Raw genomic sequence first — 19,441 nt, forward strand, 5'->3', positions numbered from 1 at the left:
TGTCATTTAATTAATTTTTATGTAATTTTGTGTAATTTTTATTTATTTTTATTTAGATATGTTTTTCATTGAATTTTTAATTAAATGTATTTTTTATGAAATTTTGAATCTTATTCATTTTTTATGTAATTTTTAATTTCGTTCATTTTTTAATTGTATTTAATTTTTTATTTTATTTAATTTAAGTGCACCATTCTCTGATTAAATTCACAGAAATTAAAACATTGCGACGGACGAGTAAAGCATTGGAAAAAAATATATATATATTTTATATACGTTGTTTTTTGTAATATTGTTGTTGCCCTCCTTGACTCAGACGGGCAGATATGGCTACAGGGGACGTGACTGCCGTGCAAATGTGTACTTGCTGCCTACCGGGGAGATCGTATATTTCATCGCCTCCGTGGTGGTGCTCTTCAACTACGAGGAGAGGACACAGCGGCACTATTTAGGACACACTGACTGCGTCAAATGGTGAGACTGAAAACACGCATCGCGTTATTAGGGCCATGCAGTTATCCGCTGGTTATCTCGTCCAATAATTGAATATTAAAAAAGTAACTCGCAGTTAAACTGAAAGATGCAGTTTTTTTTCTTAATGAATGGCTGTCATTGTGATTTCACATTTGGTCTTAATGAGACTGTGTGAGCACGGGATGGAAATTACAGGAAAAATGTTTCTTTGGGCTAAACCAAACAAATGAGCCGATGCGATTTACAAGAAAAAACCTTAACAGTCAGCATTGTTAGTGATGGTGCCTATGGCCTTTTGAATATCGGGTACCACTTCAGATTTAGGGAGCATATCACACAGAATAAGGCGTTATTAAATACTAACAAAAAAACAAATATACTAGGAATATGTGTGGTGATAATAAACAACTGGTTATTAGTGAACTGTGTTGCCAAATATGCATATAATGGCATTCACGCCGGTCTCTAGATATCAGGCCATATCAGGAAGTATTTGTTCCTAATATATTTGCCTGATGACATATTAATGATGACAAGCAGCCGTATTCACCTCTTCGGACTTGAGCAGTGTTGATCAGTGAACGTTCTGCTCTCTTCTAGTCTTGCTGTTCACCCGGATAAGATCCGCATCGCCACGGGACAGATAGCAGGCGTGGATAAGGACGGCAGGGTGAGTCTCATCAGCACAGCTATAAAGCACAGAGCTGATTTTGCCTTAATGTACACACTGCCAGGCAAAAGTACGCGATCAAATATTTAGATGTAGATTTAAACTGAGCAAAGGTGAAATGAAAGACTTTTAGGGTTGTCGCAAAGAAAAAACGAAAGAGTTATATTACAGATATATTGCCTTTTTAACCTTCTAATTATCAGAGTGTTGTGGAAAGAATAATCTGAAAATATATTCAAATAAATTAAAAAAATTGTATTGTATTTTGATCAAATAAATGCCACCTCGGTAAGAAGGAGATGTCTTTTAAAAACATAAAAAAATCATACTGACCCTAAATTGTTAAGCTATCATGTAGTTGTGTCTCTCTAAATATGTAAGCATTCAATGGTTTTTATGTTGACCTTCTAACCACCAAAATTTGGATAAAATTTCCAAAACTTGTTTGTTGTTCTTCATCCGTATTTCTGCTTTGATAATCTCATAACCGCCGTGAATTAAAGTACTATATGATACAAGTGGCTCTTTCTTCTTCTAATAGCTGTTTCTCTCACTTTATTTTGCCCTGTCGGTATAACTTGATTTACTCATTGCTCATTACATGCCATTTATTTCTTTAATTTCCAAGGACCCCTACTATTTCATTTTCAAATATTATGCTGCATCTTTTGACTTTAGTAACGCAGAATAGGAAAGCTGGTCTGGAATAACTGGCTGGTTTCTATAATGCTACAGCAAACAAACTTTAAAGACAAAAAGTCTTCAAAGTGCATAAAGAAACGCATCTACCTGCAGGTGTTCAGAGGATCCCCGAAGAGCTTAAAACAGTGTATGAACTCTTCACGGAGGACCCGTCCCCTGTATTACTCGTGTTTCCCAGCAGTGTTGTTTGTTCATCAGTATAAGCCGTTTTGGGATGTTTACTGTGATGTCTGTATTGTGAACGCTGCAGCCGCTTCAGCCTCACGTCAGAGTTTGGGACTCGGTCAGTCTCTCCACGCTGCAGATCATCGGCCTCGGCACCTTCGAGAGAGGAGTTGGATCCCTCGCTTTCTCCAAAGCGGTGAGTCTTTGACTTGATTTCATCATGCGTTTGATTAGCATCGCCTAATTGGACAACCGCTATTTCCTGGATCGCGTTTGCATATGTTTTTGGAACCGCCAATAATTCTTACCTCGAAATCAACGTTAGGCTTGAAATAATATGCTATACGTGAAAATCGACTGAGAATTCGATTTTTTCACCTTGCAGATCTGTACTTGGTTGTTAAACATCAAACACTGCACTCTTCGGTCATTTTCTTTATTTGAATGAAGTGCAAATACATAAATGAGTCTTATATGGGGAGACAATCATTTCATCCGACGTGTTAGAGTATGGACTTGTGATGCTCAAACTGTATGTGTGTGTGTGTGTGTGTGTGTAGGACTCAGGCACTCATCTCAGTGTGATTGATGACTCTAACGAGCACATGCTCACTGTGTGGGACTGGCAGAAGAAATCAAAAATCGCTGAGATTAAGGTACGTTCCCTTGTCTCACACATCACCACTCCCTTCCTTTGTTCCTTTCTTTTAGATTTCTTTTAGCCCTTATCTAGTTTCCTCCTCCATCTTTTTTCTCGGTCCTTTTCATCTCGTTTCAGATGGCTTCCTTCTCGTCCTTTTATGTTTTGCCGCTTCTGTTCCTTTTGTACCTTTTTGCCCCGTTTCCCTGCGCATTCCTCTCTTGCTTCTTCCGTTTTTCTTGTAATGATTTTGCCTGTGTGTGCTGTTTTCTTAGACAACCAATGAAGTGGTCTTAGCGGTGGAGTTTCACCCGACCGACGCCAACACCATCGTCACGTGTGGAAAATCACATATCTTCTTTTGGACCTGGAGCGGTTCTTCACTCGCCCGCAAACAAGGCATATTTGGCGTAAGGACACCCATGCTTCTTATCAATTCTTCTAATATTCAATTTCACCCAAAAATAAATGTACTCACCCTCAGGCCTTACAAGATGCATGTGAAATTATCGAAATTTTGAAGAAATGTATCATTAAATCACTTGCTCAGCAATGGATCCTCTGCAGTGAATGGGTGCCGATATATAAATAAATATATTTAATAAAATATATATATATATATATATATATATATATATATATATATATATATATATATATGCTGTATACTTTGTTATTGTTTATTGCGTATATTTGAGCTCATTTAGCAGTTTCAGACCATTTAAGAAAATATACGGTAACTATTGAGTCATGTATGAAATAGTCAAAAGGTTGAATATTTTGGCAACATTTCCCAGCTCAAGAGACATTTCTAGACCAATGCTGCGGTCGGGCTTGATTTACAAAGCACAAACTAGTCCGTACATACTGTACGCGAGTTCATAAAACCTGACTTCACATTTATTACTTTTGTTTGTGTGTCTTTGACAGAAATACGAGAAGCCCAAATTTGTACAGTGTTTGGCCTTCCTCAATAACGGAGACATCTTGACCGGAGACTCAGGAGGAATCATACTGATATGGACCCGCAGCACCGCTGAACCAGCACCAGGAAAAGGGCCGAAAGGTAGGCCCTCGTCTCGCACACGGGCTCCATATTAGCACTGGCAGGATAATAAAACGCATACTGCACATTAACATACCCTTCATTTTTCCATCACCACCTGCGTTTCCTCATAAAAAAAAAAAAAAAAAGTGCTGCGGTGGCGGTGAAGGTATCCTCCCACGAACGCAGTCTGGTCCTCCGCTCCGCTGCACGCTCTGAAACCAAACAGACTAGAGAAGTTCCCGCTCACCATAAAAGAAAATAAAGGAAGTGGAACGAGGCCAGATGCGCGCGGGGTCAAAGCATAACCGCATTCTGTTCTACCAAAAGACACACGTCGTATTAACAGTAACAGACGACTTGCTGCACAGATCGGGAAAGGCTGTAGGGTTCATCACTGCTGTAGTTTATTTCTCATGCCATGCCTGCGAAAATGACATGAAAAGTTCAGTTTATGATCGCCTTTCCGTAGTGTGACTCGCGTAGTAAAATACGCACGGTTAAAAAAAGGAATTCATCACACTATGGTAAATGCAACAAATAAAACCTCGCTGACCCTCGCATATGGCCTCTACGTTAAAGAGTTCATTCGCCATCACTTCTGTGCAACATGTTCATCAAGGCTGCATTTATCTATCAGAAATACAGTACAGCTGTACGAAGTTAGCCGTTTGAATGCATTTTAGAGCGTAGTTTATTCGTGGGACGCAAAGCTGAGTTTCCAGCATCGTTACTCCACTTTTCTATGGAAGCCGCTGAATAAAAAAAAAAAAAAAAAAAGTTATTGCGACTTCCTATTTTACAATTACGTCATTATGTGATTATTGTTTCTCAGAATTGTACAAACTTGCAGTTCTGAGAAATAAATAAATTCACAATTGCGAGTTATAGTCAGAATTAAAGTCACGCGTCAGTCTTTTTGGACTTTATAGCTCATAATTGTGTTTATATCACGCAATACCGATTTACTTTCTCATAATTCATCTTTAAACTTTAAATCTCACAATTCTGACTTCACAGCTCGTAATCACCCGATTCTCTCTTTTTTTTTATGCTCGAAACGGACTGCCATGCTTTTCAGCGTCACACAATCCTTCTAATATGTTGATTTGCAGCTTAATGTATACACATTTCTGATTATTATTAGTGTTGGAAACGCTAGCGGTGGTAGAAAAGATGTTAGCGGCAGGCCGCTTTAAGGTAGCTTGTCAACATTTTGTCAATTCTACGTGTGATGTTAGCGAAGCCCGACCGTCGTTTCAATGATAAGTGACAGAAAGAGAAACTTCTGGAAACCTGTGGCAGAGAGCAGCTTTCAAGAAGACTTTCGGTGGAAGTCCACGGCTCGTGATGTGTGACTGAAACCGCGTTTGCATGCAAGCGTGCTGGTGTCTGTGTGCACAAGCTGACAGATTGTTTTCTCTGTGTTGATCCTGGAGTTGTAATGGTTTTCACTGGCATGCTGTGGAACTGGATTGGCCGCACCACAGGCTGAAACCCTGCCAGCTCCCGCTCATTTATCACTCCTTTATTTACCCCCTCGATCTCATCAGTACGGTCCTGTGACGCAGCGCCCCCTAAGGGACAGAAACTACTACTAACACTCCAGAGCCGAGCAATTGCGATAGTTTTACCGGATGCTTGAAAATGAAAATCCTTCGTTAATCATCTATAAAATCGAAACGTTTCAAAACTCTTGATGCGTGTCCGAAGATTCGGCTGCATGCTCGTCTCGAGATTCTTCATAAACAAATCAACGAGTCATAAGCCACTCGTTACATTGAATAAAACTGCAAGGATGCATTAAATTGATGAAAGATGTCACAAAAGATTTCCATTTCAAATAAACGACCTTCCACAAGAAAATTAAGCGTAATAATCAGGAATATTGAAATGAGATATTAAAATGATTTCTGAAGCGTCGCGTGAGTAATGATGCTGAATATTCAGCTTTACATCACAGGAATGAATTACATTTCAAAGCATATCGCAATAGAATGAAACGCAGGAAACTTATGAATTACACTTTTTCATACACTGTAACATTCATGGCTAGACGCATCTGTTTTTGGGGATTAGTTGATTGATTGATTGATTAGTATTTCGTTCAACGAGTTGAAAAAATTTGCAAAAAAAAAGAAAAAGTGCACACTTTATGAAAACGAGTTCCTGCTTCAGCCTCGTAGCGTTCTCCTGTCATGAATCCTCGCACGTGCTTCGCCGGCTGCTGCTTCGTTTCTTCTTTCCATCTTAAGTCATTTGGCATATGTCATGTCCTGAACCGGCCTCGTCTAGCTGATTTCCTGTGTCTGCGTCTGTACGCTCGGAGATACCATGTAACTGTAGAAGCGCGGTAGTGCAGGTGTGTTGGAGTGCGTCCGTTCAGAAACGCGCGGAGTTATGTGCATATCGATGGGCCGCTTCAGCGCTCCGGGGGTCTAGATTTCCCTCGGTTTGGCTCTTTGCGCAGACAGCCGGGCCATCGGTATTATTGCAGGGAGAAGCGATAATCTACTGGAATTCCCAGAATGCAACATCACGAACGCACGCACCCCCCCGGCCTCGCTTGGCAAGCATATCTGCGAGCTTCTCTTTCGCTGGCTTTTCCGAAAGCCCTATCGCATCCCCCAATGGCAAAACAGTCTGGCACTCAAACCGCATTAGCCAGGAGAGATATTTGTGGTGTTCTGTTCCCAGAAGTCTCCGTGTGTCTTACTAACCCGTCCCGTTCCCGCAGGAGCGTTTCAGATCTCGCGTCAGATCAAGGCTCACGATGGCAGCGTCTTCACTCTGTGTCAGATGAGGAACGGCACGCTGCTCACAGGGGGCGGCAAAGACCACAAGATCATTCTGTGGGACCACGACCTGAATCCAGAGAGAGACATCGAGGTGCATGCCTGTTTTTAAAGAGATACATAGCTGATACATTAACATCTTGGAATAATTACTTTTACTTTTTTAGAGAAGTACTAAAAATAGTGAAGACAGTATATGTTTTTGTTTTTTTAATACACTTTTTGTGACCCCAAAGTTTTAAACTGAAGTATATGATAACGATAAATATTAATTGCATAGTAAAAAAAGATACACTTTATTTTGTGGAGGTGTTAAAAGGGAAAAAATTGCGGTTTAATATAGTTTTTTTTTTTTTGTGCATTAGAATGTGTCCGGTTTAATTACATTTTTCTGAACAAAAAATAATGACTTTCAAATATGATTTACATAAGACACCTAAAATGCTGTTCAGTGTAACAATAGTTCATATACCAAATAATCTTGCCAGTCATATTTAGAAAAAGAATCATTAGATGACATTTCAATACTGTTATATACATTCATTCATTTATTAATTTATTTATAAAACAATAGGTTACCAGCAGAATGATAAACTAATAATACAATTTTGTATGATAATTTTTTTTTTCTTTTTATAAATTGTAATCAGCACAGTATGTATGTTTTATTTTTTTATTTTTACATAAATATATCTGTTAACAAATTATTATGATGGAATATTATTTCCTCCCCAATAACATTTTAAAAGTTGATTGAAACATTAAAGTAGACTTATCTACATAAATGTATATAAAATCAATTGTTCAAATTAAATTTTGCACTGTTTAACTCAATTACAGAAATAGGTTTGAGATTAAAAATTAAATAACTACATATAAAGTCTTTAAGGTTAGGGTAAGCTACATTGGAATCATGCATAATGTGGTAATACTAGTACGTGTAACGTGTAACAAGATGATGATAATATATTTATCATGCGTGATTGCTTTTGTTCAGGTCCCAGATCAGTATGGCACCATTCGTGCAGTAGCTGAGGGCAAGGGCGAGCAGTTTCTGGTGGGCACTTCACGCAACTTCATCCTGAGAGGCACCTTCAACGATGGATTCCAGGTGGAAGTGCAGGTAAAGAGCTTTTTTCTCACGTGCAGCCCCATACTCTTCAAAAAATAAAGGTTTCAAAAGGCAGTTTTGGTCCACTAAAGAACCATTTTTGGTTCCCCAAAAAAGCTTTCGGTGAACAATTCTTAAAAGAACCTCAATGTGAAGGTTATTTTAATGATCTTAAGAACCTTTTTTCAGTAACACTTCATTTTAAGGTGTCGTAATACAGAGTAATTACCTAATCAGTTACTTAGTAGTAGCCATTGTACTTACATTAAATGAAATGTACCTAAATTATGGAACAGCCTGTAATTATATTTTGTAATTACGTAGATGTAACATGCAGCTACTGTTACACATATGTTACACAGCTACTTACACTTAAGTACAATCTTGATGCACTTTATTTGAAGTAGCTTATGCCTGTGTACGTGATTTTATAATTACATTGTATAAAGTCTGCGACATATATGTGACAGTCTTTTGGTTACAGTCTGTAACACATGTGTAACAGTAGCTGCCTGTTACATCTGCATAATTACAAGCTGTAGATACAAACTATTCCATAACTTAGTTACATTGTAAGCGTATTTTGTTTCGCGTAAGTGCAACGGCTACTACTAAGTACTTACTAGGTAATTACTCTGTATTACGGACACCTTAAAATAAAGCGTCACCCGTTTTTTTTTTTTGACAAAGAACAGTATGTGGAATGGAAGATTCCATTGGTTTTAAATGCAAATTTTTCCTCTCAGTTCTCAGTAATCTCAAATACATACAAGGAGTCAACGGTTATCAAACATGTGCTTGTAACTGCAGTCACAGTTGTGGGGTTGGTTTCATGGGACTCTCTGTTTTTAGGGGCACACAGATGAGCTGTGGGGTCTGGCCACCCACCCGTTCAGAGACCTGTTCCTCACCTGCGCTCAGGACAGACAGGTGTGTCTGTGGAGCTCTGTGGACCACACGCTGGAATGGACCAGACTGCTGGACGTAAGACTCCCACAAACACAGACCCGTTAAATATTGCATATGTTAATAGTAATAATGAGCACAATACGCTAACCTTTCAGGCAATATAGGGCATTGGCTTCGATAAAGGTGGCCTCTGTATGTTTAATTTTTGTAACTATCAAAAAAATGTAGTGCTACAGTTCTCTGTTGGACACTTCAGACTCATTTTCACTGGTTACTGGCATAAATTATGGCCCAGTGCTTTGTTCTTTTGAAAATACTAAAGACAACTTGACTTGACTAGATGTAATATTTCAGAGGCATCTCAGAAAACAAAGCAGGATAATCAGATGCTTGGGGAATTTGTTCAAAATCTGTGACACATGCCATGACATTAGTGGTTCTTGGATATATTATATATATATAAGACATCAGTAACCAGTTTGTTTGAGCATTTTGGCTCAGAGGCGTTTATTGTAACAGCGGTTAGTGTTTCTGGACAGTGTGTCTCTGAGCTAAGACTATGGTTAGTAGGACCTTGAAAGATTGCGAGATCCCCCGAATAACCACTAAATACCCGTTGTCATCTTAACTGTAGGATGTTTACATTTGCATTGATGTAGTATTTAGTTGATGTGTGTTTATCAGGTTTCAGTTTCTTTTTTTGCGACCTCATCCACGCATTTAGAGCGGTGCTTCTTGACCAGGGGGCCTAATAAGGGGCCTCAGCGCATTTCCAAGAAAGCTGTACTTTTTACGGACTATAAACGGTTGAATTCTAAGAACTAAGGTTTCATTCGTTTTTAAAGTGTTGTCGTGTCTGATGTCAGTAAAAGCTGAAAAACAAGCACCTTTCATTTCAACAAAAATAGCGAAATTAGAAATATATCAGACAATCTGCATTAGAACCAGAACTCGGTATAAAGTGTGGTATGCTTGTGACGGTATTGACGTTTTCGTGTTTTTTCAGGAGCACGGGCACTGCGCAGATTTCCATCCTAGCGGTTCGGTTGTCGCCATTGGTACTCACTCAGGGAAGTAAGTGACCTCTATATCATCTCCATATAAAGTTTACATACAAAGTTTTAACCTAAAACTGCTTCGATGGCTGTAATTGAGAGATTATTCGTACGCGTCTCAGGTGGTATGCTCTGGACGCAGAGACGCGAGATCTGGTGGCCATTCATACAGACGGCAATGAGCAGCTGTCAGTGATGCGCTACTCTATTGGTGAGTGTGTTTCTTGTTTGCATACCTTTTTTTTGTTGCGTTTCTGTGTTGGGCAGACAGCCATACGTCTCAGTGTCTCTCTTCAGATGGCACGCTGCTGGCAGTGGGATCACATGATAACTTCATTTACCTCTACACGGTGTCGGATAAGGGACGCAAGTACAGCAGATATGGGAAATGCACTGTGAGTATCTGAAGTGGACACAAAATCTATTCCGGCATTAAAGTGCGCCTATTATGGGTGTTTTGGTTGTGGGATGACTTGCGTGCAAACACTAGGGACAATGTCTTTATACACGGTGCATTTAAAACTTTAAAACTGTTACACACCGCATGAAAGGTCCTTTCCTAAAATCCGTACTGGGGCCACTAGTGGATCTCCATTGAATGCGATATAAAATATATATTTAAAACAAATAAAAATACAAAGATTACATTTACAATTTCCAATTCTTAAACGTGGATGATTCATTTCAAATGCGTTTTGAATGCATTTTGATTTACCTTACAGTCATCGCTTCATGGCTGTATTATTGTCTATTTTCGCTATTCCCCTTTCGGCTGGATCCGAGGCGGTCAGGGGAGAGCGGAGAATAAAACTTTACCGCGCGTGACCGCTTGCCCGTGTCTGACCCGGGTCTCGTTTCGCTCGGCTGTACTCCGTCAACACCCTCTGAATCACACCACTGTTCTTCTGATCGCTCTGATTTTTTTTTAAATAGCGCAGTTTTTCAGTAGCTGAGAAGTTTAATATCATTAACATCTGTGTTCAATCACAGTTATAATAGAGTCATTCTCTGAAACGGGTGCCTTGCGTTTTTGTCGATTTATACGTCCTGTCAGGCAAAAATAAAAAAGTGCCGTCTTACACTGATATATCGCTTTGCTAATGCTTTGATGGATCACGTTTATAATTCATTTAGAGTTTTAAAAACACTTCTGTGTTTAGTGCCCTTCGTCGAACATGGACGCACGAATGGTTCTCCTTTTCATTATGAAATGACTAGCAGAAATGAAATTATTTCCACATAGTCCGTTTTTGTACGCGTCTATCCTTCGGCAAGTCATGAAGAGAGCGAAGAAACGCTGGTTTTGAAGCGGCTGAAGATGTCAGCGTGATTTTAGCAGACAGAATGAAAGCGTGCCTCTCTTTCGGCGCTCTTGACTGCCTGACACGTCTGAGCTTCCAGAGGGAATTCAGACATTGTGGGAACGCTGGCCTGTGGTTTTATTGATGCTGGCAGACGAATCGCTCATGTGTCTGTCAGCGTAGCCGAACCATGTTACTCACAGACAGATGAGAGCGGATGAACGCGTACAGTGGCCGCAAAACGTATTTGGACGCGTAAGCAAAACTTAAAATATCAAACCGAGTGATTCACTATAAAGCGAAAAACTCAAAAAATCTCACAAAGACTACAAATCGGCTAAACTAAATGGCGGATGGCATAGTTTGATAGTTTGTCTGTGCAATTCATAAGAGGTTCATACGTTTTTAGATGTGACTTAAATGTGCAGAAGTGTCCGAATACTGCAGTCCGTCGCTGAGCTATAAACCGTTTGCATTACAGTGCAGCGTGGGAACGTTTCGACGGCCATAGAAAGGAAGTTCAGGATGAAAAGCTGGAAAAGGATAGACAGGTGTTCTTTATAATCTACAGGGCACTGTGTGTGTGTGTGTGTGTGTGTGTGTGTGTGTGTGCGTGCATGTAAGCAGATAGCAAGCTTTCCCAAACGCAAGCCTCTTTAAAACACGTACATTCACTCACATGTAGATGTCGGCGCACATATGGGAGGAAAGCCCACGGCCAAGTCAGAGCCAAGTCAGACAAACCGAGCTTCTCTCCCTGAGTTGTAAGTCAGACGGTATTAGTTTTGTGTCTCTCTTTGCACTGGGTGGAGACCCTCCAGCATTATTTATTGAGACCACTGAGTTCAGTCTCTTTTTATGCTATTCCATCACTTTGATTAGTTGTCCGCGTCTGCGAGACGCTCGGGCTCGCGTTGACGTCGTTTCATTTGAAGAGGGTTTATTTGTGCTTTTAGATTAATTGATTTTTTTCAGCCGAACTTTTGAACTCTTTTCGCTTTCACGCGTCTAGGTTAAAGAGCCGGAGCGTCTCAAAAACGTGTTGGTTTTGTTTTTTTTCTCACTAATATGTTGTTTCAAACCTGTAAGGTTTTCTTTTATGGAAAACAAAATTACAGCCTGGTCAGATGTTTTCCATACAATCGAACATTTACTCCAAAAAGTTCCAAAAAGGCACAACAGAGCACCACAGAAGTATCATAGACGTAGTCCAAAAGACGCGTTCAAGTATTTGAAAATGACTTAATCGTTACTTGATGTGGAACAGCTTTCAAATTACTCTTAATTCCATTCTACCATGGTGCTAAAAAAAAAAGTACTCTTACATTTATATTGAATGCAGTTAGCTGTACTTTAGAGATTATTGTATGCATTTTCATAGGTATTGAAAATAATTCTAATCGAGTACTTTACACGTTCTTGTGCTTTTACTAAAATGCAATGAAATTCTTTTTAAATGCGTACTCAAGTATAAAGGTGCACACTTAAATAACCTTTATAGCCTCTGCCTTAATATTATATTACTTGCAAGTCGAGTTTTTATATACTTGTAAGACTCGAAGTACGCTAGAAATGCACGTTTAAAACAAATAAGTGCATTTCTTTTTTTACAAGAGCTGCTGCAGACGTTGAAATGTCTGATTAAACCTTTATAGAGCAACATCTTCAGTTTTGGTCTTTTCTTCGAACATAGATATTGTTTGTCTTTTGATGTTTTGAAAAGTATAGGCTTGTTTTTTTTGGAACTAAACATTAGGAATCACTGTCAAATTGATTGCGTTGAAAATATGAGGTTAGATATTCCACAAAATGCATGCATTTGTGTTCAGCGAAAGAGCCGAGCAGCTCTGTGATCAGTTGAACGGTTAAATCCTAATAATTTTCATCGTCAGATCTTTTAATCTCTCTCCTCAGGGACATTCCAGCTACATTACACATCTTGACTGGTCCCCCGACAACAAGTTCATCATGTCCAACTCAGGAGACTACGAAATCCTTTACTGTAAGTGGCCGACCGCAACGAGCCCTCTCTGGCTCGTTTTCTCCGAAAAACATTCATCTCCAATCGTATTTGCGTTTGTCTCACCGGCTTGGTAGAATACATCACAAGTGACTCAGCTTGTGGTTTGTGTTTGCACTTTTTCTGGTCCAAAAGAACTCTAATTTTGCGCCGTATCCCAGATTTTCTTGACATGTTGTTTTTCCGTCTCGCGCAGGGGACATTCCAAACGGTTGTAAGTTGATTCGTAATCGTTCTGAGTGCAAGGACATCGACTGGGCCACGTATACCTGCGTGCTGGGATTCCACGTCTTTGGTCAGTATCTGTAGAGTGGTGCATTCTGGGTGCTGTTGCTAGCGGGGGTTTGATGCCTACTGTATAGCACCCACTAAGTGACTATGTGAATCAGACTTACGGCTGAAAATTGGCTAGAAGAACGCTTGCTTTATGCGTTATGAGTATGTGTGCTCTGTGTTTGCGTGCCTCGTTTGGTTTTTCCAAATATGTGGCTGGCATTTGAACTTTTTGCTCTATTTCACACTCATTTCCTGTCAGTGGTTTAGTCTTGAGGGGGTCTTAGTCATTTTCTTTCTCGCACACACCAACACACGGCTGCTTGGCAATATAAATGAGGACATATCAGACTTGATTGAACTTTTTAATCTAAATTTTACAAGACTAACAGCTTTAACCCTAGACAATATATATAAGACTAGAGTTAGTGTTTTATATTAAAAATTTCCTTTCTAAACAAAAAACAAATTAAAAAGTCCACTTCTTAATTATTAATTTTTTATGATGTTTAAGATCGAAAAATACTTTTTTCTTAAAAAAAGTTAGGTCAATAGTAAAAGTAAGTAGTCAGAATACATCACCTAAATATGTAATCAAAAAGATGACTTACTACGATTTCTGGTATGTAGTTTATTATTATTAATGGATTACAGTTCACAATTTATACATAACGTATTAACCATATACTGTATATGTGCTGTCAAATGATTAATCACTACAAAATAAAAGTTTGTGTATTTAAATACATGTATTAGGTACGTGTGTACTGTGTATATTTGTGTATATATAAAACACAAACATGCACATATATTTAAGAGAAATACGTTATTTATGTATAATATAAATTACATTAATATAATTATATACGTGTAAATTCATGCAAATATTTTCGAACTATATACTGTATATTTGGGTATTTATATATACATAATTATACACAGCACACACATATAATGTGAACAAAAACTTTTAATTTGGAATGCTTTTTTTAACGTATATATATATATATATATATATATATATATATATATTGATATATATATATATATATATATATATATATGCTTAATATATTAATTACAAATTGTTCATTTTAGTCCAGTACCCATTGCAAGTTAATAACGGAAATCATAGTAAAGTAATCTTCATGATTACATATGTCATGTATTTTCTAATCTATTATATGGAAATTAAGGATTTCTCATATTTAGATAATTTTTTCCATATCACCTACTTAAAGTTTGATTATCAGTCAGCTGTTCTCTCTTTGCAGCATTTCTCATCTCACTTTTCTTCTGTTTTTGCAACTCCAGTGTTTTTGCGCACAATTATAATGCCGTTCTAATTTTGCTCACATTTTGAGTGACTTCATGTCTAAGCGGGGTGACTTCAAAAACCAAAAGCAGTTCAGACCACAAACTCACTTTATCTGTCAGCATAGCGTGCCGTCTGCTGCGCGCGTCACATTCATAAAGTCAGCCCAGTCCTGACCACAACTCCACATATTTTAGCGCTTTATTAGACTGGAAAAATATTTGGCTGAATTGTACAAATTCCCCAGCATTGAGCCAATAGATTAGAGTAGTACAGTGAATGTGATGATAGAGGAACCTGTGAGAAATTGCTCTACCCGGTGTTCTTCTGCCTCCTGCTGGTAATCTCGCCGAAGGTTCCCAATCCATTCATAAACACGGTTTTGGAAAATGATGAGGTGTCTTTGTGTTTATGGATATTATAGTGATGAGGTCAAAAATACCTTCCCTTGAAACGGTTACTAAGGATTTGATGTTTCTTCTTGTTTCATGGATTTTAACAGAATAATAAATTACTATTCAATTAAAGTATATTTATCCAGCACAAAAATGACTAATTTTGGACACACATTAAATGAAAACTAAAATATACCAACTTTCTAAACAATGGAACCTCCTTGTTGTGCAAAAATTAACTGAATTAGTAAAATGATGGAAATTTACTCCATGGAAAATTAATAACTAAACATATTTAGTTTAGTGAACTTGAAATTTTAAGTTACTTAATGTTTATTTAAGTGACAACTGAAATATTTTAGTTGACTGAACAAAACTTTTTCAAGTTGAAACAACAGTTCGTTTTTTACAGTGTGCGAGTTGTTCCTAAAAAAAAAAGGTTGATAATGACATCCTGCTGAAGAAGGTTTTTCTTCTAACTATCGTTGCGCTCTGGTGTTTGCCGTGTAACAGGTGTTTGGCCGGAGGGTTCGGACGGGACGGATATCAATGCCCTTGTGCGATCTCACAACAGGAAGGTGATCGCTCTGGCTGATGACTTCTGTAAAGTTCACCTATTCCAGTACCCCTGCTCAAGACCGAAGGTCAGTCACATCACCTTGCTGTCACGCTTTAAAGAGCGTCTTTACGTTTACATCTTAACATGCGTATTAGTTGTTTGCTAGATATCTGAAGCCAGCTCGGTTTCGTACACGATTCATTGGTTTTTGTTTCAGTACACTGTGCAGCAGTTTGGTTCTGTATGTATATTTATAGGTTAGATTAGATTTGGTAGCTTTTTATTGTCCCTCAACTGTGCATACAGAGGCACGTGTGAACAAAATACTATTCCACTGGCTCATAAATACTGCAATAAACCAAACACGTACATCAAAGAAAGCATAAAAATATAATAAAATTTGCAAAAGCGGTTATTTAAAAGAATATAACACTTAAAGGAATGACAGCAGAATATAAATATTAAATAGTGCACAATAGTAATTAGCAGCATCTAAAACTAAATGATTGCATTTATTAAGCAACAGCATATGAATATAAATATTGCTTAAAAAGTACTGTTATTTCAATAATAGTAGTTGCGGAGTTACTAGTGAAGACTAGTGAAAATCGGTCTTATTTTGAACAATTTATGCGTGCATTAGTTTTTTTTGACCTCACAGTTCTTATAGAAATATTTGTATTTGTGTTATAATATAATATATTATTTTAATATTAATATTTGTCATTTCACCCAAAACATGAGCTGTAATTGAAGCCAGGGGGATATTATATTCTCTCTTTATCTGATTTCATTTTTTTTTTTTTATATATTTAATTGCAGGCCCCAAGCCACAAGTACAGTGCACACAGCAGTCACGTGACAAACGTGAGCTTCATGCACAGAGACAATCACCTGGTGTCAACGGGCGGCAAGGACATGAGCATCATGCAGTGGCGTCTGGTGGAGAAGACCTCATCCTTGGTGCACAGCGACTCCAGCTTGGGCCTGGGTGATTCCCTGCTGCACAACTCCAGCCCTCGCACCCTGCCGACGGTACCCAGCGTTCCCCACACTCCTACTGAGCCCTTGCCGGTGCCAGTCTCTCTTCCCCTCAGCACCCAACCTGACACCAACACTCCCCTCCCACCCCCGAACCCCTGCACACAGTTACTCCGAATGGACAGCAGGACGGCTCCCCTGAAACCCCGCCCCCTTCAGACGAGGCCACACCCCCATCCGACAGCACCCTGAGCCCCAAGGACAGCCTAGAGCCTAGCGACGATACGGCCACACCCAGTGATGAGGGCACGACCTTTAACCCTCCCTTATAAGGCGTTTCGACCCCCTCCTCTGCTCGATAGCCCGCCCAAAGGCACCAGCATGTCACTGCAGCCTTCCTGTCGGATTACAAAAGCAGGGTCTCCTCAGTTTTTATCTTTTCTTTTCGTTTCGTGTCTTAGTTTGTTGTTATGTTGACATTCAGTAGATGTGGCTGCGGAGGCATTGGTTTTGGTTGGATGGTGAGAGATTTGGAATGTGTAATTAAACACCTACAAGTTTACACTTACACACTCACACACACACACACTACCACACAAACACTAATACTACACACATGCACACACACATCAGTAACTGTGATACATTAAAAAAAAGACATGAAAACAAACTATTTACCAGTTTTGATGCAAAAACACGCATGTTCGTATAAATAGACAAATACCGTATAAAATGGACACGTGCTTTCAATTTGGCATATACATCGATATACATTTTGATTTAAGGATCAGTAACTTTGGGTGAATTAAATACCAAAATCTTTCCACAGTCTTCACCCAAAACTGAACATTCTGTATCTATTTACGCATTCTCATGTAAATCCAAACCTTGATGACTGACTTTCTTATGTGGAAAAACAGATGTTTAATAAATGTTTTGAAGATGTTTTGAGGATCTTTTAGAGAATCGCTCCAAAATTCTTTCAAGATCTTTGGAGGATCTTTGGAGATCTTTGGAAGATCTGTTGGAGATCTTTGGAAGATCTGTTGGAAGATCTTTGGAAGATCTGTTGGAAGAAGATCTTTCAAGGGTCTTTTGAATATGTTTTTTTTCCCTTAGAACAAAAGTCATTTGGTTCCCAATTCAGCATTGGACTTTCTTTTAATTTTATTCTTCAAAATATTGTTTAATGTGTGAAAGTCAAGTCATAAAGGGTTTGGAACGACATAAAATGGAGTAAACGTTTTGGGTGAACTACCCCTTTAAATGCGTAAACCTTAAAAAAAAAAAAGAAATCACATGATGTTTATTTGTATTCTATCGCACTCCGCGAGCATTGTTGGAGGACTGCATGTGAAGTTGATTTGCGTGCTTGCATAGCATCTGTCCCTGAGCCAAAAACTACAGGACATGTATATCTGGTGACACCAGGCAGGTGCCTCTGGCTTATAGGTCAGACTCTCAGACCTCAACAATTCAAGCTGCTTCTAACGGTCGACATGGTCATGGACATCTTGAATTTCAACTTTCCAGAAGAATAGCCATAAACAGCAGAGCGCTTCATTCAGTACAAACACGAGTAACACACACACACAAGCCTGCGTCAAAATGGGGTCCGCATGGCTATAGCCAAGCTATTTTATAAATAAAACAAACAATTTCAGTCTCATCCGCCTGTCTAAAGATGCCGTGCCACCCTCACATCTCTCTCAGTTTCTTCTTTCGGACTGGAGAACCTCCTCTGTATTCATACCATCCTTTTTAGCCGTGCATCCAAATGACTCTCTTCTCACCGAGACTGCATTGTTTTTAGATTTAATTTTGGGACTGTTTTTCTTGTTGTTTTGTTCATTGGACTGAGATGTTCTTGTTTTTTATCTTATGAGAGAAAGGAAAGATTAAACGAGTCTTAAATGTGCGTGCGTGAGTGTGTGTGTGCGCGCCAGTCGCCGCTCCTTTCATTCCGCTGAAGGCCGATCACCCTCTCCCTCTCTCCCTCAAAGTTTTCTCAGGATCACTCTTTTTGGAGAGAGTCCAAAAGAGAAAGAAAGCCAAAGGAAGAAATTGTGTTTTTACCCACTCCTTTCTGTAATGCTTACAAAAACAGTACCAGAAAGTACCATGGTATTATTCGTACCGTATTCGGTTAATTTAGGTCATTTGGGCGATTTTGACAGTTATGGTATTTGAGTATGGCATCATGTTATATTTATAGTAGATTGCGTTCCCCTTAGAATCCTTGCATTCTCTCGTAATACATGTTTTGTAAAAGTAGCGCGTTCACCCACTTAAAGTTTTGCATTCGCGGTTTCTTCTAAAAATACAGTTTTAATACATTATTTGTAAAAGTTGCTTGTAAAAGTAGAGTAAAATAGAAAAAGAAAAATACTTAAACTATTAAATTAAACAATTAAAATGAATTCACTCGCATTTTACTTTGCATTCTCTTGTGAAACTTATTTTGTCATTAATCACCCCAAAAATGATTTCCGAAAAAAAAATGTTCCCAAATCTATTGAGAATCTTTGTCATTGATCCCTAAAATGATTTCCTAAAATGTTCCTAAAACGGTTGCGCGCTAACGTGAGAGAATGCGAAGGCATTGAGACTGAATTAGGTGTTACCAAATGATACCATGGTAAATTTTCACGATACTGCCTTTGTGTGCTTTCTCAACAATGCGTGGAGATGTGGATGAAAAAGAAGCTCACTGAGGATTAAACGGCATTCTGAGGGGCGCCGATATCTTTTCTCTGAAATGAATCGGTATCAGAGAAACGCAAGAGCACAGCTGCTGAGAGAGGTCCCTCCAGTGCTGCTTGATGAACGGGAACATAAATCATCCATATTACTCCAGAAGAGACATCAAACCAGCTTTTGAAGGCAATCTCTAGATTTGAAAGCATTGCAGAGTATTAGAATGCATTGTCTCAGCGTGCAAAGGCATTCCAATACTCCTTTACAGTCATTTGGGTTTTCTTCCTTCTTTTTCATTGTGAGAGAATGACAATCTTCTGTAATGTGTATAACA

General features: G+C 38.7%; 1 protein-coding gene across 1 annotated transcript in view; it reads left to right on the forward strand.

Annotated features, from left to right (window-relative positions):
- LOC122356299 (echinoderm microtubule-associated protein-like 4) overlaps positions 1–18,328 on the forward strand; it is a 67,370-nt gene extending 49,042 nt beyond the window's left edge. The window contains 17 exon segments of the mRNA XM_043254839.1: positions 325–474; positions 1,075–1,144; positions 2,097–2,207; positions 2,572–2,667; positions 2,927–3,061; positions 3,582–3,717; positions 6,434–6,585; positions 7,489–7,614; positions 8,455–8,586; positions 9,518–9,585; positions 9,689–9,777; positions 9,864–9,961; positions 12,782–12,869; positions 13,084–13,182; positions 15,384–15,514; positions 16,252–16,578; positions 16,581–18,328. Coding sequence (XP_043110774.1) covers positions 325–474; positions 1,075–1,144; positions 2,097–2,207; positions 2,572–2,667; positions 2,927–3,061; positions 3,582–3,717; positions 6,434–6,585; positions 7,489–7,614; positions 8,455–8,586; positions 9,518–9,585; positions 9,689–9,777; positions 9,864–9,961; positions 12,782–12,869; positions 13,084–13,182; positions 15,384–15,514; positions 16,252–16,578; positions 16,581–16,742 — 2,170 coding nt within the window. The 3' untranslated portion in view covers positions 16,743–18,328.
- Positions 18,329–19,441: the final 1,113 nt, after the last annotated feature.

This window comes from Puntigrus tetrazona, chromosome 13 (genome assembly GCF_018831695.1).
Source record: "Puntigrus tetrazona isolate hp1 chromosome 13, ASM1883169v1, whole genome shotgun sequence".
NCBI lineage: Eukaryota > Metazoa > Chordata > Actinopteri > Cypriniformes > Cyprinidae > Puntigrus > Puntigrus tetrazona.